Source organism: Xiphophorus hellerii, chromosome 2 (genome assembly GCF_003331165.1).
Source record: "Xiphophorus hellerii strain 12219 chromosome 2, Xiphophorus_hellerii-4.1, whole genome shotgun sequence".
Lineage (NCBI taxonomy): Eukaryota > Metazoa > Chordata > Actinopteri > Cyprinodontiformes > Poeciliidae > Xiphophorus > Xiphophorus hellerii.
Window position 1 is genome coordinate 3878113 of NC_045673.1, and position 23762 is coordinate 3901874.

Below are 23762 nucleotides of genomic sequence, written 5' to 3' on the forward strand. Positions count from 1 at the left end.
TGACTATCACTAGTATTACGGCGGACTTCAATATGGCAACTCCTTTAGTCTGTGATGGAAACATGTTTATTTATTGAGATCCTTATGTTCGAATTCATCTAAAAACAATGTTGCGTGTAATACCTGCAATTCTAAACTTAAAGACTTAAATGGTGTTTGCTTACTGAAAGTAAAGCCTAAAACTATGTTTGTACGATGTACTGCAAACAATGTCTATGGGCGTCGCCATGTTGGAGATCTGACTTTTAACTGCAACACTCTAACCTCGGGTCACAGCATAAGATCTAATAGAATGGATCTATTATCTAGTTGGTTAGAGTAAAGTAAAAAAATTCTAAAAAGAAATGGCCAGATCAATACCAGTTTAAACTTTGCAAAATGATTGTGTTCTGCAACATTACAACATGGGTAGAACTGCAACAGAAACATGGATGATATTTTTCAATAGTCTTGGTGCAAAAAGAAATCTCTACTCCAAGATGTCAACACTTGCCACCACCGAGCAGATTTATCGGTCTACTGGGGCAGCTACAATGACCAGTCTTCTGATCTGACCTCAACCAGCACGTCCCACCTCAGGCATTCAGTGTGGCTGTGTCACAAGTACCAACACAACCACAGTGGCTGACTTGACAATTTTTGAATGGAATGCCATCCCACAACAGTGCATGAACCAGCATGAGAAGGTTGTACATAGCGTAAGAGTTTACATCCCATGTTATTTACTCTTTCTTTGTGACTTGATTCTAGGATTTTAACTTGTTATATATAAATATACTTTATTGGACTTTGGTCCAATAAAATATATTTCTATTGTAGTCTATTGTTGTAGATACTATCTTTTTCTCTATCTTTTTTGTCTACTTTTTAATCTGCTGACACACACATGCCACAGCTTACACAACTATGTTTTTGTATGACTGACGCCACGCATACATAAACAGACTGAAACTGATTAGATAACCCTTGGAGGGTACAGATTGCAGAAAAGAATAAAAAGCTAAACATGCGCTACAATCTTTGCCTCACTTGGTTTCATCCATAAGGTGAGCTAAGTGTGGACCAGCGCTGCGACGGTGAATGTCACTCTGTATCTGTTCCTATTGTACGGTTGTAACACATTTGATCATTTTGTCATTAAATCCTGTTAAACTTCTAACAAACTCTCATCATTTGTCCAAAGGTGAAACTTAAGGGGTTCATGGTCGGGACTCAGAAATGGTAAAAACGGACCTGGTTGTTGCACAAAGGGCAAAACGGTTAACCCACAACACTATAAATGCACAGAGTTGTTTGATAGTAAAGTTAGGGGATTAAACAGTTCTAGCAGCGTGCTTCTTCAATCAACTCCTTTAAACTGGTTGTTTATGCAGTCAGATGACCCGGGTTGGATGGATTAAACCGCTCGCTTTAATTAAAACCCATCCCCTCCTGTAACGTTACACTCTATAATCCTGTTTCCTTAATCACTTGTCTAGACATGTACTGAGAGAAAAACGGAGTGTCTGTTGATCTGAGGGGTGATTAAAGTGGACATACAAAACATGTTTCTAATGTGTTGGATTTAAGGAGTCTTGCAGGGCGTATAAGTGGTAGCATGAGCTAACAGAAATAGTGAAGACATTTAAAAGTGCCCCCGAATCAGCGGTTCTGATGCTAAGGTTAGCTAATTGTAGTCTATACAAAGTTCTCGTGTAACATCACACTTCCACGAGCTTTGTAGCTGACAGCCATCTTGGTAGGTACAATAACTAACTGTCAAAACAGTTGCTAAGGAGTTACTATGACAATAATAAACAATCGACAAGCTTAGAACTAGGTCTAAGTTCTAAGCTTAGATAATATCTAAACTAAATATTGTCTAATTTATCTAAGCTTAGACAATATCATAAGGTAAATATTGTTTCTATATACCTTATAAACAATAAGTACATTTGAACACTCAGTTACAATTTTTGAGTAGTCTACCCACCTCTGAGTAATACTAAGAGAAATACTGCCGAACTAGCAAAATTAGCTTAGCTAATGTAGCTTTTATCTGTAAGCTAAGACATGTAGCCTCCGTGTGTTCTACTTACTCTGCCAGTCACCAGAACCTTGTTATTCACACGAAGAGTTCCTATGTCCTTTGCAAAGCTGTTGAAACATTGGTAGTATGCATCTATGAATTTCAGGCCGCAAAGCTCGTCTGTGGTGTATGTACTCTTTATGTTCACTAAGTAGTGAATTACATAATAGTAGGAGATCGGAGGCAGCTTGTCCACATCATCTGACCTACAAAGATGGCGCGAATCACTTCCGGTTGAGACTTGTGGGGTATCACTAGCATGTTGACCAACATGGATTTAATCAGTTTAGTATTCAGTAGTTTTTATATTAAAATATGCTGAAATGTTAATGTTAACTTAACTGCTACCATTCGTATGGGTTATAACTAGAGTGTTGACTAACATTTTCTCACCCCATATGTAGGGTCGCCACCCGTCCCTTAAAATACGGAATCGTTTCGTATTTGGCTGTTAAATGGGACGCGATTTGTTCCGTATTTCTATAAATGTATATAGGCTCGCCTATCACACACATATCAAGACTAATTGTAACAATAATGACCAAAATAAAACACAGGATATATTAAGGTCATCTAAATTGTCGTGGCGGGATGTAAATAGGACCCCAAGAAAGCTACGGAGCGACGCTGTCCGTAGCTTTCACGGTTGCCTAGAGACGGACACTACGCAGGCGCGGTGAGCTGCCATCAACCCGCGTCTTTTTAAAACGTCCTCATCCCGATACCATCATGTCCTTAGGAGCAAAACCTCTCGTAAAGATGCAGGCGTGAGAGGGAAGACTCAAATCCCAGGCTGAACATGTTGAATACAGTCAATTAAAACAAATGTGTTGGTCGTGGCGCGGTGTGTTGAATGACGTCAGACAGAATGGATCAGGAGACGAACTGCAGACCCGTTACAACGAAAAGAGACACCAGAGTCTCTTTCAATCATCTCCTGTGGCTGATATGGCACAGAACATTTAGCCATGATTAAGTTTTTTATTATGGTTTTAGTAGACGGTTATGGTTTGATCATTAAATAATCGATTATTTGCTTATTTAATGTATAGCCGTATCAGCCAAAATAATACAAATGTCCATTTAAAGAACAAATCATAAGAGATTAACAGTAAATACATAAATATTTCCTACTTTAAAAAGGTTTGTTAGAGCTTTCTGTTTGTTTTATTAAGAAATGTTGACATCTTTTATTAATTCAGTGTTCATTTAATGTATTAGCTGCTGTATTGAGATAGGATCACACTTTCTATCTGCTGGATCAGGATCTGCAACCTGTATCTCTGGAGACACAAGTGGCTCTTTGGCTCACTTATATCAAATGATGAAATATCGCTGGTTTTTTGTTTCATTCTTTTTTTTTAAGTGTCCCCATGAAAAGACACTCACTACACTGGCCCCCGTGGTAAATCTGGTCTAGAACCAGCCTCCAAACTTAGCTCCTTATTTGTATAAATATTTTAGTAATACTGTTTACAATACCAGAACTTTCATACAACTTTAATACTTTTTGAGCCCTGTCTGAGGACACATTTTGATTATTAAATTAGGTGTTATGATCAGTTACTTGAGTAATTTACCAAATACATTCTACACTTGCTTAATTAAACATGTTTAAGGTATGCTACTCTGATTGGAGTACTCTATGTATGAACGGTTGCTCTATGGCAGTGGTTCCCAAAGATTTTCTGGCCCCCCCCCCCCATTGTTTACAACAACCCCAACCCCCTAAAAAAGAAAAAAAAAGCAACTGGGCACACACATCGTTCAACCAGACATAAACCTAAACACATATTTTGTTTTCAAACTCCACTGAAGTTTATTTCACACTTCAGGTTGCAGCAACAAAACAAACTACAAACCATCTTTACAGTGAAACACTTTTGTGTAACTGTTTTTTTTTTTCTTTTTCAATCATCCATGCCGCTTCTTGCGCCCCCCCACTTTGGGAACCACTGTTCTATGGATAACTTTTTAAAAACAAAAAACACTACCATAAAACCTTGTCTATCACTGCAGCGGCCATCCCACCCCATGAGAGCAGAGCAACACGCGCAGTGGTGAGCGTCCTTTATTTTAATTTCTGAAAGGTGGCAATTTATAGCTAAATTGCCGTCATATGGATGGATAACAAAGCAGTATGTTTAGCAGGTGATGTTTATGTGAAAATGCCTGTGTTCAAACAAAAACAAAACGAGTGTTTTGTTTTCAGCACTTTGTGAAAAGTGAGGCTCTGTTTAGACAACAGTGATGCAGTGCAGCATATTTACTGTAAATACTGGACTGTGAGGAAAGAGCCACAAAGTGCTCCTTCATACCACTATTGTTTTCTTACAGAAATGGGATCACTTTCTGTTTCTTTAATTGAACTTTATTTTTCCTTGACTGAATGTTGTTCAAAAGATTAAAAACAAGATTTCCTTCTCTGTCAAATATTCTAAACATCTGGCACTGTGGAACAATGTCGATCTGCTCCGATTCATTCTCATAAAGCAGACGTCTGCGAGGCTCTCCGCCTCAGGGAACTGATTTCCTCTGGAGGAACAAGTTCTGGGAGCCTCCAGAAAATCCAGCAGGTTAAATTGATCAAACATGTTCACGACTCAGCGACTATGAATGATCAACAGTGACGACGCTACAAATGGTGTGTTTGCACAATAATCAGGTGTACACATAATTGTCCGGATGTATCATCTGGAAACACAGCGTCATCTTATCAGCAGGAAGCACCAACACTTTCACAAATAAAAAAATATCCACATTTAAACACTTTGAATAAACATCTGCTTCCTGGTAAACAAATTTATTATCAAGATATTTGGGGAATCCATCGATATCTTTCAAATGTGCCTCACATCTCCAGATATCTTTGAGGCAGATACCTTTTCTCTCCAGAAAAGGATGTAATCCTGACAGAATAAAGCTGGGTTCAAATCATAAAACTGTCCTAAATCAGCAGCTCAAGTAAGAAAGAATATAGATTTGAAATCAAAAAAGCTTCATATTCAATAAATAAAATGATACGTTATTTAAAATCAGGCTTGGCTGAATTTCTACCCTGGAAAATACTCAGAAGTTGTTTTTTATTCAAACCGCTTTTACATCTACAGCTTTGTCTCCACATTTACAGTTTATAAATTGAAACATAGATATTTCTTTCTACTTTCATCCTGTGTGTCTCTCACTGTTGTAGGAATTACAATTTTCTGTCAAATTCCTCCAGAACACACAGCACTCGCATTGAGCCACATAAAACCATAGTCTTTATGCTCTTTTTTAAATTTTTCATGTCTTCTTTTTAAAACCTTGCAGGTGGATAAAAATGTACAAGTTTATCCACCAGAAGGTTCTGATATTCATGGACCATGATTGATTTTGACAACACATAGTTTTTATACAGTGGCCTTTTGTTTGAGGGTTAAATTTGGCCTCCATTGCTCTCTGGGAAATCGCCATAGCAACCAGTGACTTTCTGATTCTCTGGATTTTTGGAGTGAAGCTGCATTAAAAGCGTCACTTTAAAAGATTTTGTATAAAAATAAAAGCACCACAACCTATAAATCTCCATCCCAGTTTAACAAGCCTCAGCTAGAACAAATTAAATAAATGTTAACGTTTAGTTTAAAAGTGTTTACCATCTCATATGTGGATCATTTTAGGAATATCACTTAAATACTAAAGGATTACCTCTGCTGCAGGTGAAAGTTCCTTAAAAATCTCCTCTAAATCAAGTGAGCATCATAATTTTTTAGATATTAGTGTTCAATCTCTCCCCGACCCATCAGTAAATATAAAACAATGAGGAATGATCTGTAAAAGAACAGAAAGATAAAATCCCAAGTTAAATAGAAAATATTTAAAAATCCTAAAAAAAAAAAAGGGAAAAAAACCTTCACCATGAAAAACTTGTTTTGATGAGTTTTAGTCTCGTCAAGTCAAACGGTAAAGATCCACGATCCTCAACGCAGTTTTCTGTGACGCCGTAACCCTGATCAGGGCCTAGGGGGCAGCAGTGAGCCGTGGGGTGCCAGGAATCACAACCTGATGGGGAACATGCCCTGGGTCAGCTGGAGGCGGAACAGGCGACAGTTGGCGATGCGTAGGGCGGCGCAGGCCGTTTTGGAGAGGTCGCTGGGTAACATGGGCTTGGTGCGGAACCACGTCCCGGTGCTGCGCCGAAACTCCCGGATGTAGTCGAAGCTCGTCCCTACGCACGCACGCAAAAAAAAAAAAAAAGAGAAAAAGCTGTGGGTTAGCAAAGCGATCGACCTGCAAAGCAACGCCTGCTGTTCTTTTTACCGACCCGTGTCCAGGTCTCCCACCACGTAGATGCTGGCCCCGATCGGAACCGCCCCGTAGACGAAGGAGGAGCTGGCCGGGATGCACAGGTTCTGGTCGTCAAGGAACATCCAGCTGAAGCACAACGTTCAGAAAACACGTCAACTTTTCACGCTCAGAACGTAACCCAGTTAGCAGAGTTGGGTAGTAACTGGTTTCATTTACTCAATCACAACAAGTTCAACAGCTTTTTGGAAAAAAAATAAATAAATAAATACATTTAGGAGTATTTTTACTACACTGTACTTTTTGCTTTTACTTGAGTAATTTTATTATGAATTGCTACTCGTATTTGAGAAAGTTTTTGTTAAAATTTCCTAAGTTTTTTTTATTGAAAGAAAATGATTTTGAAAAATTTTCTTTTGTCTGAAAATAACTTACAGTTACAATAAAACTTTATCCACGTCTTCAGAGGCTACGCTAACTAGCCTCAGCATTCATGACATCCTGTGCTAGCAGTTGCGTAGCAGAGAGCTACTGTGTGGGCACAATGAGCAGCTTGTACACAACACTGATTGGCAGCATTAAGACCCGCCTCCTAGCTGTGATTCGTTGTTTCTAGGTAGCACTAGGAGGCAGAGGAGCTCAATCTTTTCACGGATTATCTGTCTTGTATTAAACTGTCTCAACATAGTGACAGTTTCAACAAATATGTAAAAAAAAAAAAGTTACGAAAGTTACATAATAACAGAAAAAGTTTGTAAACCCCTGATTTAATCACTGCCTACAGACGACTAGCTGCTACTTATTTTTATTTTCCCAGTTTCAGTGTAAAAGAGGGAAAATTTGACAACGTTTTTACCGCCTCTGTTTAATAAGAAATAACTGAGGTTTTATAGTCCCGTTTTTTACTCGCCTAAATTCAAACTCACATTAAAACATGAAACACAAGCTGGATTAAGCTTTTAAAACTGGACCTTCTCATCTCGTCGTGGTAGAACTCGGACTTGCAGGTCATCATCTGTCTTTGTTCAGGATTTTCGCTCTCTTGGCTTCTGACTCCGCCGAACACGTAGAGCTCCTGACCGACGCCGCAGGCCACCGAACCGAACCTGAGCGGGACAAAGTGCGTCAAAAAACAGAAATATCAACACACATATCTAACATGCCTTCCTGGTTTTCATGGCATACAAAGAATGTTCCGAAATTTCATAAACAGACCAAATCTTTCCATAGTTGAAACTGAATAAAATATTCACAAATATTTTTATCAATGTTTGAAGTGAGATCAGACCAAACTTAGCTTTTTTAGACCCTATTTAACAGATATTTCTGTTTGATAAATGTCACAATAAAGAGAAACAGAATATTTAAGAGATTAATTTATCTATGTCTTCAAAATCAGAAATTTACATACATTTCCTCAGTACTTGGTACAGCTTTGCCTCTGAACTGGATGCTGTGCTTTAACTTTCTGCTTGACTTTGTTTAAGACAGCGCAAAAATATTTGAGTGTTTTTTGTGGCGTCGTCAGTTGCTATGGCAACGAGTCTGCGCGTTGCTGCGCTGATACAGAGAGCGAGAAAGAAGTGGTTTTGAGTTGTACTGTAACGGTTTCTCCCTTTGCTGTGGAGCACAAAATTAATAATATCTAAATGTCCAAGTTTGATTGAGTTAACGGAGTTATTCTGCGGCGGCAGCACGGCTACGCATCACATGTAGAAGAATTGTCTTTTTGCCCTTCAGCGAAATTATTTGTAAATCTGATTTTGATTAAATCATTGCCTCACCAGTTATGAACCTCACTGATTATGACTATATTCTTGCAATTAAAGCTTCTCATAGCATGGCCTTAATACTTTGTCATACAACTTACAGAGGAGATAGAAATAATATTGAAAATATTTTCTGTCATTTATAATCTCTTTTTTATAAAAAGAAAGCAAGAAAAGATTTATTAAAATCAGCTCTAGCAGAAGAGGAGGCCTACGTATTGATATGTTGTCCAAATATTAGCTAAAAAATGGCAAAATATACGTTTCTTTTTTGTTGAAATCCAAACTCCTGACTCTTGTGACGTGACTTATCTTGACCAAACGGTCACACACAGTCACCACATCCTGCACTGTTTGGTTTCTGTTTCTCTCAACTCAAAGAATGCAATCAACGCTGAATCTGGGTTGGAGTAAAATTTGATAATTGACGAGGTTGAATATTTCTGATTGCAAAAGTTAGAGAAATTAAACAGATTTGAGTATTTTTTGTTTAACAACCCAGATCACAGTAAAACTTCAAAACAGTCAATAAGTAATAAATCAATTAATCACATGTTAAATTAAACAGAGCTCAATAATTTTCATTTGCATTATTTATTGTTTTTCCTTTCTCTCTTCTGCAAAAATCTGGATGATAAAAGTCTTCAGTCTGTTTACAGAAACTTCGTGATTCATTTAGTTTGTTGTTTCTGTTTTGTTTGTTTATTTCAGATATTTAAAATGTTGAAGTGTTAAATGTAGATTATAATTTACAGTTTATTGATGTTTGATAATGTGTTCCTGCATTTTTATGCCATTACCATTATATTACTTCAAAATGGTCTCAAAAAACAATCCTGTTTATCACAATAATTTCAGGGACAATCCATCGTCCAGAAACATTTGTTACCATTGCCTCCTTCAAGAAACTATAAAAAAAATTATCACTTCAATTTTAAAGTTGAAGTGATAAGTTTCTGATCTGATGAGTGACTAAAAACAAGACCTTAAAGTTCAGCCTTACTAATGAGAGGATTGCAGACGAAAAGTAAGTGAGTGTGTGAATCAGGTTATGGAGGAAACGTAAAAACCACAGATATGAGCTGGGATGTGGTTATTCAAAGAAACCCCTCAAAAAAACAACCTACAGCGGCTTGAATAGGTAAGAATCTGATGATGATTGAAACCCAAAACTCTGGTTCGGTTGCTGGTTTGCATCAACGCCACAGCTGATGAGAAGAAGAAGAGTTTTCCAGGCTGAATGCAGCGTGACTCGTCAGCAGCAGCATCATGTGTCAGTGTGGATGTGGCGCGGCGCTGCTCAAGGTAACGCTAACCCATCCAGAATTGCGACAGAAGCCTCATTTCATTTCCTGTTGAGCAACTCGTGCTTCCGCGTGGCGTCAAGGCCGATGTGCAGACGGTCACCTGACGGGGTCACGCTTACCGTCTCTCCTTCAGAGGACACAGGCCCGTCCACTGCTGGGTTTTTGGGTCAAAGCTTTCCACAGAGTCAAAGAGTTTCCCGTAGGAGCCGCCGCCAATGGCGTAGATCTTCTTATTCATCGAGGCATAGCATCCCACCTAACGGCAAAACATTTAATCTGTGTTTTTATTTAGTTAGCTGCAGAATACACACTTAAAAAACTAAACTAAAACTAAACACAAAAACAGCAGTGGTGCGCTACGTCTGCAAAAAGCAGAAGTAATGGCTTTGTCTAACTAATTTTGAAAGCATTTATTGCACTTAGCTTCCCCTAAGAAGCCTCATTCAGCATTTATGCTCCACAAATCTGTAGCAAACTTCCAGAAAACTGCAAAACAGCCGATACACTGAGTGCCTTTAAACCTAGACTAAAACCCACCTGTTCAGATTTGCTTTTGAATCGTAGTAAATGAAACGTTGACCAACATTTTCGATGTGTGTTGATTTTGATGATGGCACTCATCAAAATGTAATGTTCGTCTCTGGTTTCTCAATTGTTTATTGTACTTTGTTTTTCTGATGTTTTATAATTGAGTTTTTATGGTGTAAAGCCCTTTGAACTCCTTGTTGCTGACATGTAATATACAAATAAACCTGATTGATAAGTTAATTATTACAGATAATTTTTAAAGAACCAATTTAGTTGGCTGCTTTGCAAATTTTTTGTTTTGGTTATTGACTGTTAAAAATCCAAGTACTTACAGCAACATTGCCCAAACCTTTAGCACTCATTTCCAAAAATGGCACAAAATTCATTAAGAAACATTTTTTTATGTACTTGCTCAACAATAAACACATTTTTTTATGAAATCTGCACATCATTAAAGACTGAAAACAAAAAAATGCCTTTGGGCTGCTGCCTTATTAAAAGACAGACAATATAACACACTTTTTGGGTCATCAATTGTTTTCCATTCTGTTGACCAGATTTATTTATTTTTTTTAACATTTCTTGTGTTGTGGTCAGGGAGCGAAAATAGTGCCAGAAAATAACTCCCAGTGGTCCGAGCGAAGCAGATTTGACGTCCATTACTGTCGTTTGCAGATGTTGCTTGTGCATCATATTTATGGGTGTACTAGAAACACAATAACACAAAGGTTCCATCTCAGGACTTTTGTATATCTGTTTAGAAAATAGCGATTAATTATGTTAACATTTTTAATGTATTAAAATCTATGTACTTAATCACAATTAAGGCGTTAAAATCCCAGCCTTGCATGAATTATGGATTCAGGGTTGCTGAAATAATTCTTGTTGGCGCAAGGTAAATCTAAATATTTAAAAAAATAATGAAATCTGGCATTTTTCACCTCACAATAGCGACCTAAAGTGATCATTGTTAGACTAATTTGTGTCCTAAAGTCTAGTTCTCCTCTGAGTGGCTCAGAAATAAACAAAATCATAGGAAAGTGTTACAACCTCATGTTGGTCATAGTTTTATAAAGTAAGGCTGTAAAGCTCAGCAGCAGTCTGTGGTGCCGGTTCACATGATGTCCTAACATGAAGCCGTTCCGTCACAATAATTATCTTTTATTACAAAGAAACAGAAAAGAAACGTCTCTAAGAGCATCTTCAGCTGGAAGTTCAGAGAATAGAAGTAAAGGAAACGAATATAAAAGCAGAATACAAATATGATAAGATACCACCACACATATGCTAACTGGACCCTGAGACCGTCCTGCTGCTGCTGCACAGCATGTTTCTGACAGACGATGCAAGAATAAGAAATTACACACTCAACCAGAAATTACAGAAAACAAATGTCAATGATTCACATTGTAGCTCTTACGTTTTTGTGAAATTTTTTGTTTTTAAATCAGTGACTGTGGAACATTTTTCTGTAATCGCTAATGTCTATAAATAGTTTATTTTTATTTAGGAAGTATTAAATACTTGATTTGCAAAAAAAAAAAAAGGAATATAAGTAATGTTTCCTTTTTCAGGAACTCTTCAGAGGTGGTACAGCGCCACCTGCAGGTCAGAGAGGTGAACTTTCGTGGTGAGCATGAGCATAACTGCTCATGCTCACCATGTATGTATACACACACACACATATATATATATATATATATATATACATATATACAGAAAGATTGAATATATACAGAAAGATTGATACACATATATATATATTACTATAATATATATTTATTGTCATATGTTTATTATTTATTTACTTATTTAATTTTTTATTGTGTGTAAGTTCATTTTAAATTATTAAAAGTTTAGAAACTGTAAATAATTCAACCTTGTCTTTTGGTTTTGCTTTTACATATTCATATTGAAATTGAGAACAAGGTGGAACCAAAGTCAAATTCCTGGTTTGTGTGCAGAAAACTTCAACAAAGCTGATATTTAAATTCTGTTCAACAAATTATCTTTGGTAATTTAATGAAATTATATGTATAAACACATTACCTTTACATCTAATTCAACTGAAACACAATGAATAACAATATTAAAGAATCAAGGTTTTGCAATGGTCCTGATCTTATTTTGTGTTGATGTGTAAAATTTAATGTCAGTGAATCTCAAAGAACTGAATCAACGTTGGAAAGAAGAGAAGTTCTCCTCAGTTACCTTCCGCATCATCGTCATGCTCGTCTGCATCTTCCAGGTGCTGAAATGCGGGTCGAAAACCTCCACCGCGGTCAGCGCCAGGTCTTCGGTTTCTCCTCCCAGCACGTAGATCAGCCCGTCCACCTCCACCACGCCGAAGTTCTGACGAGGCTGCAAGCATCAGACAGAAAATAGATTTTATTTAAAGCCAATATGTGTGTGTAAAAACTGGCTGACTGAAGATCAGATAAGGTGCTTAAAACTGGGAACACTGTGACTCCCATCGTAACCAAATTAGAAAGAAAAAGGTGCTAAAGTCAGTAAAAATGAGTGCAAACACTGCAGAAACACAGAATCTTATGAAGTATTTATGTCCAGCAAACATCTTAATAAGACAAAACTAACTTAAAAGTACATTTTCAACAAGTTATAGAAACTTGTCTTGGATAAATAATTCATTAATATTGATTTAAAAGTGACTAGTTTAACAAGCAGATTTCTTCCTTTATAACAAAGAAAAATGTCTTGTTATAAGTGAGAAAATCTGCTAGCGGAACTAGTACTTTGTAATCAACATTTGTAAATTATTTTAATGCAAAGTTAACAATTTAATGCAACATTTAATGCAAAGCTGCATTAAAAGTCAATTAAATGTGTTAACTTTGCATTAAAACTGTCATTTACTTAGTGGCACTTCATGACAACAGTCATAAACATGTCTGAAGACTCCATGTTCATGACAGTGTGATATCAATCTTATGCACACCCCTTCAAATAAAGCGCTACCAAAAACTCTTAGATTTTGCTGGAACTAAGATAACTGCACTAGAAACTAGACAAAAATAAGAGTTTGCTGCTTTTTATTGCGATTTGACTTTAAAAGCAATACTGACACCTTGTGGTCAAAAGGTGCAAAAACAAGCCATTTGGACGTCTATGGAGGTTGTCAACAGAGCAGTGGACAGACAGGTGCAGCTTGTAGATGAATAATCTCTCAGATGAACCAGGAGCAGCTGTCGGTACCTGCAGCATCGGGGGCATGGGGCTCCAGGAGTTGGAATCCGGGTCGAATTTCTCTCCAGTGTCCAGGATCGTGCCGTTTTCATCTGTTCCCCCCATCACAAACAGGAAGCCCTCTGACACACAGGAAACAGCCACGTCAACCACCCACCTGCTGCTCTGCTCTAAAGATGCAAGTTATCGATTAATGAATTCGTCTAATTTAAATCGACAGACGGTTAATTGATAAGCAGAGTTTTCTCTTGTATTAAGAGGGCCGACAGTATTTCCATAACATGAAGGGTTCCATTTTAACAATATGCTGAATGAAAATATAAAATATCGACTGAATAAACAGAAAAGTTCAGTTTCCTCACAAACTTAAGACATATTTATAAAATATGAAAGTAAAATAATAACTTCTTTTATTTGCCTGAAACATCTTTTGAAAAGAAAGAGGTGGCGTTTTAAGACTTAGGTCGTTATTTTAGGAGGTGACGCTATTTGAAACACTTAATTGCCCATGAACAGACATATTCAGACAGAACTTTTGTGCTTCTGAAGAAATATTAAAAATTCGCTACATGAAGTGTTTTAACTCACGACAGACCTCAAAATCAACATTGCTAATTGGCGCCATGTTCTTTTTCCATCATGTCTCCTCCACATCCGTCTCCTCGTCTTCGTAGCACTAGCACATCAACAATCTTTGAATCAGAGGTTGACGTTGCTCCGTCATGTAGCTCGGCTAAATGACCGCTATTAAGATGAAACTTAACGTAGTGAGCTTGTCGAGTGTTTATATTTTAAAACAGAACCGAATAAAGTGCATTTTCCATCCGACGACGGACTCTGTTCCGACCGTTTCTGTTATCCCACCGCCATCTTTGTTTCTGGACCCAAAGGCTTCGCTTAAGGATGACCAGCGGCGCCCCCTGCTGGATGGCGGACAAACTACAACACTAAAAGAAGGTCTGGCGGACATTATTATTTTTAGTTAATCCATGGGAACTGATTTTAATTTTAAAAACCATTAATCGCAAGCCTTTCTATTCCGGAACAGATTCCGATGGAGCACTAACCGGCGGCGACCACGCCGTGGCCCAGACGGGCCACGCTCATCGGCTGCAGCTCGATCCACTTCTGCCTGTTGGTGTCGTACAGCGGGCACATGCAGCGCGTCATGGCGGTCGGCTTCCTGGTTCTGTTCAGAGTGAAACAGTCGATCAGACGGAGGTCTCTGACCGCATTACATCTGAAATACACCTCCCTAATACAAAGTATCCTTTAATAATTAAGTTTCTGTCAATAATTCCGTTCAAAAAGTAAACACATATTGTGATATTTCAACTGTTCCTCAAATGTTACACAAAACCAATAAAAAAGGGATATTTAATACAGAAATGATCTTCACGATTATGGGATCAAGAACATTACTGGAAAGTTGAGCGGAAGGAAGAAGTGTTTTTTTAAGTGCAAAGTTAACAAGGGTAACTGAATGACTTGAACCGAATTAACTTTTTCGTGTTGCTGGGTTATAAATTGTACAGAAATTACTGTGTTAAACCACAATTTTGTTGCTGGGAGACAATTTTCAAGTAATAAAATAGCATAATAAAAGAGTGGAATATATAGAATATTGATCCCCAAGAGGAAATTGCTTGTATGCTGACAGCAACTCCATCAAAAGTGTTAAATATTGATAAATACAAATGTAACCACAAACAATACAAAATTTCTAAATATATATATATAATTGTGACATTGTTAGTGATTTAAAAATGACTAACTACAAAATAAATATTTAAAATAAATACATAAATAAATGAAATTTATAGATCTATAAATAAATGACCAAGACCAATAAACTTTAATTTTGTAAAGAACACTTGACACTGGAACTGGAAGAGATTTTAAATGTCCAAAATAAAACATGATAACCAAAAATAAAAACACACAAATAACCAAAACCATTAATAAAATAGATCATAATGACTGTCAGCAAAACTGCTCTTGAAAAAATACTAATCTGAATGAAAATTAATGAGGTATTTTTAATTTCCAATCATTAAGACAGGCTTAGTGGACCCAAACAGCTCCCAACATGTTACTGTGTAGTTCTGCAGTAAGTTGTGTTCCACCTTGAAGATGAAAATACAGATTCCTACCTTCGATCTTCTCCTCCTACAAGGACGATGCATTCAGAGTAACCTCGGGGTTTGAAGGCGGTCAGCATCGCCTCGCCCTGCGGCGGATCCTCCGTCAGAACCTTCTGGCAGAACTCCCTGACCACCTCCCTCATCAGCGGCTCTGCCATGGACTGATCACATGACACAAAATAAACATCTAAAACACAAAAACTAATTAAGCTTCATCACTTTGTGTGAAAATGATTACTAGGAAACTAAGGCTGCAGTTCAGTGTCTGCTGGAGGTGATGGAGGAATAAAGTGTTTCAGTTTCTTTGAGTTTCTATTCTTAGAACATTAATTAACCTTCAGATTATTGAGGATTAGAAACTTGAAATGGCACATTAGAATCTACAGATACTAATGTGCAAATTGCTGTTTGCAGCAGCACCTGTTCTCTCAGGTAGCTCTGGTCCAAGCCCTGCATCCACACGGCCGACATCACTTCCTTCATATGGACCTGAAGACACAGTAACAAAAAACTGTGAAGGAAAACAACTAGGCCTGTCATAATAAATCAATTAATCACGTGATGAATTTATTATTTATCGTTTTTCTCTTTTCTCTCTTTCTACCAAAAGTTGAATGTTAAAAGTCTTCAGTCTGGTGCTTTGGTCTCAACGAGTCCATTTTTGGGGACAATTTTGTTTACAGACATTACATGATTCATTTTATTTGTTGTCTTATTTAGTTATTTTGCATATTTAAAATGTATTCCAGTTCCAGTGTCAAATATTCAATAAAATGTAATGCTTATTGATTTTGAGAATGTGTTATTGCATTATTATACCATTATAAATATATTACCTGAAAACTGTCTCAAAACTAGGGGCGTACCGATTTGCTGGCGCCAACTTCCTTAATTTTGCGAGACTGGTGATCAGCTGACACTTACATTCGGAGTCAATCTGATCTTATTTACCTCAACAAATGCCTAAAAATGAGGCGTGATCGACAGACCCACCAGGTCATCCCTGCTAGTTTGCAGTTAATCGTCACCCCACTGTTACCGACTCAGCAACTTTCTTGCTATATTAAGCAACATTTCAGACAAAAAAATTGGAATTGGCATGTCAGGCTTTTCAAAGATCAATACTTGGTGATTAGCCAGAAAATTGCAATCGGTGCATCCCTACTCAAAACGGCAATATTATCATTTATCACATTAACATCCAACAAAACTTATCATCTTGACAGGCCCAGCAGCTGGAAATCAGCTATGGAGAACGTGACGCTTCCTCACCCTACGGTCGTCCGGGTCATGGGCGAACCATCGCACAGCGGCCTCCAGCACGTGCTTCTCGTTGCCCACGTTGAGCTTCTCCATGTTCAGCAGCTCGCACAGCCGGCTGTGGGGAAGCTCCCTGAACTCCTCGGTGAGCGCCACGTCGCGGAAATGCGTCTGCAGGAAGTCCGTGGCGACGTAGTGGACGTGCTGCAGGCAGTAATGCAGCGAGAAGAGGCGGATGCCGATGCAGTTCTCCGCCGTGATGCAGCTCTCCAGGAACTGGCAGCAGAGCAGCTTCAGGTCGGTCATGAGCAGCAGGTCGGACGCCTGCACCATGTCCTGGACGGTCTCCTCGCTCAGGCTGATCTGGGAATACGAAACAAATCCAACAGCTGTACTGGTGTTTCATGATTCTGCTTTACAGAGAATAAAACTGTTAAAATTCAGCTTCTCTGAAAAATTCTAACATTACACATTATTAGAGCAGCAACTAACGATTATTTTAGTGATCGATTAATTCATTATTCTGATGATTAATCAAAGAGAAAAATGCCACTTTCTACATATTTTTCATTTAACCACTTAAGCTTTTTTATACATTATTAGAAAAACATTAAAAGATGCAAATATACAAATTATTCAATTCCATTTTTAAATAAGAAAATACAAATTTTACTGCCTAAACTGTAATAAATATGTTTCCTTTAGTAAATCTGAACCTGGTGAAACTCAAACTGCCATGTGGGAGTTTTGGCTGAAACATATTTACAGACAAAGGTGCTTTTATATTAAATGCAAAATGTATATATTTTTCTTACAGTTTTTCTCTTAACTACTGCTCTGAATTTGTTTGTTTTTTTCACCACATGACATTTTTTTAGTCTGTATCCTCCAGTTAACGATTAATCAATTACTAAATTAGTTCAAGATTATTTCATTAATTGACTAATCATAGTATTTGTCAACATATGAAAAAGGGTTATATGAAACTTTTTTTTCCATCCAATTAATTAATCATCAAAATCATCAATAGATTTATCAGTTACTAAAATGACTGTCAGTAGGAGCGACAGTCCAAAGTCTTTTTTTTAAGTTTTGGATCTTTAGGAATGTATAGATTTCATAAAAATCTGTATGTGTCCGTAAAGTCACAATAAACAAATTTTTGCATTTTAAATTTCATGAATTTTGTGACCTGCTAGTAGTTTAAATTTGTCCGTTTTGTCCCCAGGAGCAACAACTTTGGACATCACTGAAGTAGGCCAAAACAAAAACATCTTTGCACTAATTTTTTCCATCTTTCTGACCTCAGTATCTTGTTTTTAACATAATCATGTGTAGATTGACCAGATTAATGAGAGAACACAGTGCATTTTAAGATAAAAAGCTGGGAATCACCTCCCCACTGAAGATGTAGTCCAGGATCTGTTTCATGATGGCCATGGGGACTCCCTGCAGTTCAATTCTGTAGGTTGACCCATCTTCTTTAGGAGGATTGTAGTTCAGTTTGGTCCTGAAAAGAAATTATTCACAGCAGAATATGCCACAACATGAAATAAAAGCTGCCTGGAATCACTCCCAGCTAATGAAAGTGAACACACCCATCATGCTGCTGCCACAAACACAACAAATGTCCGACCAGCTGTGTGCAGGAAGAATGTCTGACCTGATGTAAGGGCTGGCTGCAGCCAGGATGTTTTTCTGCACAGGGAGCTCCTCTCCATCCACCACAAGGAGCGCATCGTGGAAGCTTTGCTCCTGCCAGAAGGTCCGAAGAACTCTCAAGAGCTTCTGGGAGTGCTGCGGATCCGAAACCGTCAAACCGGGATCACCGGATGTGGAGTTCGGCATGTCTGGACTTGGGACAGGTCTCCTTCTGTCAAGAGAAGCGTACACATTGTTTTTCATAAACGTTTGCTAATTGATGCTGTTGGTATCTGTATCTATTACCGAGCCGAATACTTTGTAAAAGCACCACTATTAAAAATAACAAAAATGTATTTTCTATAAGCAGCGCATACAGGTGCTGCAAGCTGGAACGTATTAAACTAACCAGTTTTTAAATCAAGTTTGGCAGGAAAAGCTACGCTAGCAGCAAAACAATCTACAGTTTAGATTAACGGCTCCGACACGGGCTAAAACAACCTGCTACAGTTTTCTTTTAGAATAATTACTTGTTGTAAAGTCTTACCTGAAGTTTTCTTTGTGTTTTTGTATTTTTGGGCACAGGGAGTGCCCCGGACTGCACTCAGACCATGAATCGCTCCAAAAGGCTGGAAGTCGACGTTACAGGCATGTGTTACATGCTGCATTCAGGAACATAAGACAAAACTGTACGAGATGTACACCAGAAGGTATAATTAGAATAATGATAATAAATGAAATGTGTATTTATCAGCACATATAAATATTCAACAAAACTACTCATTTACACTAATAATTGGTGGGAAATTTGTATAAAAATGCGATTACAATTTCGTATAATGCATTTGTCTTATATTATTGAACGTCTCCTGAAATGGGCTGAAAGAGTTCAGGTAAAAGCGTTCCACCAATAAGCTTAGTGCAAACTTCATGTAAAAATAAAATAAATAAATAAATAATACAGCAGCTGGTTGTTACTCGTGACTTTAATTTATTCATCCATTATTTAGAGAGGTATTTACAATGTTAAAGAAACTTGCAAGGAAAATAAAAGCAAAAATGTTCCCGGTATTCTGTCAAATATTCAGATAAACCCAGTCTTCTTTTGTGCTGCTCCACATATAGCTCTGTTATATTTCCCAGCAGAAACTCCATTCACAGTTTAGGTTTGAAGACTATTAGAGGTTTTCCCCACTGAGTTTTCACCGCGGAGCTAGATAATGTCAGTCACTCTAGATTATAGCAGTGAAAGAAAAAATCACTGGTGTAATTCATTGTTATTTAAACTAGTCCTGTGATTCATATGAACATCAAAAGTTTACTTTATCTTCAACTACTTTATTCGTTAGTTATTACTACTGTTAATACCACTAGTAAATTTGCCTTAGCTTAAATGTACTTTATATATATATATATATATATTGCAATGTACACATATAGTCTTCACTCTTTTCACTTATGCGAACAAGTTAAAACAGAATTTTGAATTAATAATTTAATTATACTGGGAATGTTTTTTTGTTGTTGTTCATAAATGCAGACTTTTAAAACTTAATCCAAATTTATGTCAATTGAAAAATTTCCTAAGTTGATTTTGGTTCAAAGTAAATCTGTTCAACAACTTTGTACTTTTATTAATAACTTTGATTTGTTGTAAACCTCCGTATTTGGTTCTGTGTCGCATATTATACTATATTATATTGAATACATGCAACTTAATCTGTGAAATCATAAACATCGTATTAATATTGTTGCCTTGTTTTGTTTGTAAACTGATGTTCTAAACGAAGCTTTTAAAAAAGCTTTTTGAACAAGTTATTATGGAGGAACCCATTTTATGAACTTACTTTCCTGTCGGAAGCTAATCGCAGGCGCACTCCGTCAAGCTGAAAACAAACTCCAGAAATGCCTCCCTGGAGCAAACTGACTCCCTGGATCGAGAATCTGATCCTTAGCTACGGGAGCGGGGATGCGTCTGGCAGCCAGCTGAGGGCTCATGTCATCGGGGTGGGTCAGATGACCCAGTCCCAGGCTCGGGGCTCCGATGGCCCGACGGGGTTGCTCTTCCTGTCCGACGGAGAGCTCAAGATCCCGGCCGTGCTCACCGCCTCCGCCTGGGAGCAGCTCCAGGAGAAGGAGGACCGGGAGTGCTTCAGCAGCCTCCTGAACACCACCGTGTGCCTGCAGGACTACCGGCTCCGGTTCCACATGGACCCGGAACAGACCAAGAGCCGGTTCTTCCTGTCAGTGGGGGAGCTGGCCACCACCGCGGCGGGTCCGGTTAAAGACAACACGCCCTGCTGCACCAGTTCGGCCTCGGTCCGGATGAAGATCTGCAGAACCTGGAGGTCCCTTCTTGGTCAGGAGGACTCCCAGCGGAGCCAGACCGGACTGGACCTGTCCGAACTGCTAGGAGAGTGGCAGCACGACTGCCTGCAGACACTGCTGCGGGACATCCGGGAGAGACTGCTGGCTCTCAGGAACCCCCGACCCTCCACCTCTGCTTACACCCCGCCTCCGAACTGCACCAGATGGGACCTGGACCGGGTCAGGTACAAGGGGGAACCGAGCTTCACCGTCCCGGCGAAGCTGCTTCTCATTCCGTATGAGAGCAAGGGACAGGCTTGCTCTGTGGAGGACGTGGAGTGGCAGATAACCGAACCGGCAGGTCAGTATCGCACTGCATACACCCATAGGGGCGCCAAACAGCGGAATATCAAAAAGTATTTTTGAATTTGAATAATTATTTCTTGTCAGCTTTTTCTGTATTTTATGAATGAGTTTGGAACATTATTAGGACCACTGAAGTAAAAAAGAAAAAAGTTATTACTTTAATCTTCTGAGATCAAGTCATAATTCTGTGGCCCTAATCCTTTTCTGTAAGAGTAGGAGAGCCATACTAAATAAAAATAAAATATAAAAAGCAAAAGGATAAAGTCAAAAGATTGGAAGAATGAACTCCCATGAGAATAAAATAATATTACCAGTATAAAGTTGAAATAATAAGAAAAAAGTCATAGTATTACAAGCATAAAGTCATATTACCAGAATAAAGTCACTTTATTATCGTAATATGACTTTATTCTGTACAACTTTATTTTTGTATTTATTTCTTTATTATTTTTTAGCGTGTTCCTAATTCCACTTCATAGTATCTGACAGCTATTGTTACATTCAAACTCCCCATTCGGTGCCATATTGTGTCCGCATACCTGAGAAAGTACTTACCGTGTCCTTCCTGCAGGTGGCGATCCAGTACAGAGTGCGGGAACTGCGGGAGATGCGGGAACTGCGGGGGACGCGGGAACTGCGGGAACTGCGGGAGGTGCGGGAGATGCGGGAACTGCGGGAGGTGCGGGAACTGCGGGAGATGCGGGAACTGCGGGGGACGCGGGTGAGCGTTACCCTCTTTTGATGGAGGACGTCGCTCCTTTCCCAGACCCAACCGCCCTGCTTTCCGCCAACCCCTGGGACATGTTCCCCCCTCTGGGAATCAGCCCTTCCACCTCCGACTCGTCCCCGGAGTCCACCCCGAAACTGGACTCTGCTGCCATGGTAACCAGCACCCGACTTCCGGTTGCCAGCACCCAGCTTCCGGTTCCCAGCTTCCTGCCTCCTTACCAAAACCAACCCGCCGCCAGCTTCCCACCGAGCTCCTCATCAGTCACCGTGAGTCCACCAGAACCTCCTGCCTCAGACGGAACCGACACCGTTCCGGAAAGCTATAGGAAGCCCAAGAGGAAGCGATGCGAGGCGGAACAACAACAAGAAGAGGAGGAAGAAGTCAGTGGGAGTCCGCCATCTTGGCTCTTTGACTCCCACCTTGGAACTCCCAGAAACGAGGACAGTCCAAAACAGACCCAACCCGCCCCGAAAAAGATCCCGGGCACTCACGGCGACGGCAGACCGTTCTCCTACAAATACAGAGTGTCGGATCAGAACCACCAGGACTTCAGCCGGTTCCGAGTGGCTGCCTCTCTGCTACACTGGGCTCTGCGGTATCTGTTGACTCCGAAACCAACAGAGGATCCGCAGAGCGTCGACTGATTGGACTGAAGTACCGAACGCCTACAGATCGGACTCGCTTTGTCATGTTTATTACCAAAAAAGTCCAATATTTCTTCCACATTTGGTTTCTAGTTTTGTATGGAGTGCCGTTTGTAAAATTACACAAGAAAAGATTAACAGCAATATTTTGGTTTATTTCGCCTGTCAGAGAAAAAAACCTGTGGGTGTTTTTTTTTTTTTTTTTGGTGTGGGTGTGTCATGTTTCTAAATGTCCAAATATTTACCTTCCAAACTAAATATTTAGCTTTTAATTTAAATATTTAGTTTGGAAGCTGAATATTTAGTTCCCAAATAAATGTCTTAAGTTTGAGCTTAAGAATTAGCTTTCCAACTAAATATTAAGTTTAAATATTTAATTAAGTATTCTGTTGGAACAAAATATTTATTTTGGAAGTAAAATATTTACTTTTTGAATTAAATAGTTTGCAATAGTTTTAAAACTAAATATTTAATATACAAACTACATATTTTACTTTTAATTTAAATATTTAGATGGGCACTAAATATTGAGTTCGGAAGCTAAATATTTCGTTTTAAAATATATATTTAGTTTTGAAGCTAAATATTTGGTTCCCAACTAAGTTAGTTAACTTTTAGAAAACAAAAGTTAGTTTTCTAAATATTTAGCTGCCTAACTAAATATTGAATTCACAAGCTCAATATTTAGTTTGAATATTCAAATTAATATTAAATATTTTAATATACTTTTTATTTTAATATTAAAGTATGTCTAGTATGTGAAAACATGGCTTAGAAGAATGAACAGCCACATTTTATTTATCTGGCAGGATAAATAAACCAAATTATATCTGTTCATTTTTCATTATGTAACTTTACGAACGGCGCTCCATAATTTTCTGATGTTGAGAATTTTTTCTCTTTATCTTGAGATTTGATGGTTCTGGACGTAAATGTTACAGATGCATCAGGAGGTGCAGTTCTGTGTGGTTTCCCTGTACCAGAGTTAAAAAAAATGTTAATGTTTATTATAGAATAAAAGCATATTTTTCAAAAAGTTTCCTAATTATTGTGCAACGATCTTTTGTAGACTAAGAGCTTTATTACCTGCAATGTGGCGCTAGGCGATAAATATACTGATTAATCGCATTGTTGGTTGAATATTTAATCTGGTTTTATGTTTAAGCCCCTGGAGACACAAGGAGGGAAAGAAGGACTGAAGGAAGCAAGGACAAAAGACAGGGCACGAGGAAGGGAAGTAAAGGCAGTAGGACACGATGAGCAAAGGAAGGGAAACAGGAAGTGAAGAAAGGAATTGAGTTAGGAAACATGGGTGGAAGAACGGTCAAGGAAATAAGAGTAAAGTAGAAAAAAATTAGAAAGAGGATAAGGAAATGGATGTAGGACACAAGGGTGGAAGGAAAAAGCAACACAAAAGGTTAGGAAATGGAAAAGGAACTATAAAAGGAAAGGAAAGAAGAATGTGATGAAGGAAGGAAGAGAAGACACAGGAAGGAAAGGACATTAGTTA

The 23762-nt window shown here is 38.4% G+C and overlaps 2 protein-coding genes across 6 annotated transcripts; one reads left to right on the plus strand and one right to left on the minus strand.

The window, feature by feature from the left end:
• Positions 1–3958: 3958 nt before the first annotated feature.
• On the minus strand, positions 3959–20192 carry gan (gigaxonin). 2 transcript variants are annotated; one of them, XR_004341552.1, is made up of 15 exons: positions 20053–20192; positions 18753–18892; positions 18228–18437; positions 17960–18074; positions 16577–16927; positions 15725–15793; positions 15314–15465; positions 14228–14349; positions 13170–13282; positions 12168–12317; positions 9548–9684; positions 7324–7458; positions 6372–6481; positions 5965–6275; positions 3959–5878 (listed from the first exon to the last, which is right to left on the minus strand). XR_004341552.1 is itself a non-coding variant. In XM_032580777.1 (14 exons), exons 3-14 carry the CDS (start codon positions 18410–18412, stop codon positions 6103–6105), a joined length of 1812 nt encoding a protein of 603 aa, XP_032436668.1. In that variant the 5' UTR covers positions 18413–18437; positions 18753–18892; positions 20053–20192; the 3' UTR covers positions 3959–6102. The 2 variants fall into 2 exon arrangements, 1 of the variants encoding a protein (XP_032436668.1); XM_032580777.1 differs by having other exon boundaries at positions 3959–6275.
• Positions 20080–22420, plus strand: acd (ACD shelterin complex subunit and telomerase recruitment factor). Of its 4 annotated transcripts, none has more exons than XM_032580804.1 (3): positions 20080–20873; positions 21450–21485; positions 21558–22420. In XM_032580804.1, the coding sequence occupies exons 1-3, from the start codon at positions 20111–20113 to the stop codon at positions 22250–22252; spliced, it is 1494 nt and encodes a 497-aa protein (XP_032436695.1). In that variant the 5' UTR covers positions 20080–20110; the 3' UTR covers positions 22253–22420. The 4 variants fall into 4 exon arrangements, with proteins under 4 accessions (XP_032436695.1, XP_032436704.1, XP_032436714.1 ...); XM_032580813.1 differs by having other exon boundaries at positions 21450–21467; positions 21540–22420; XM_032580823.1 differs by having other exon boundaries at positions 21450–21467.
• The last annotated feature ends 1342 nt before the right edge of the window (positions 22421–23762 follow it).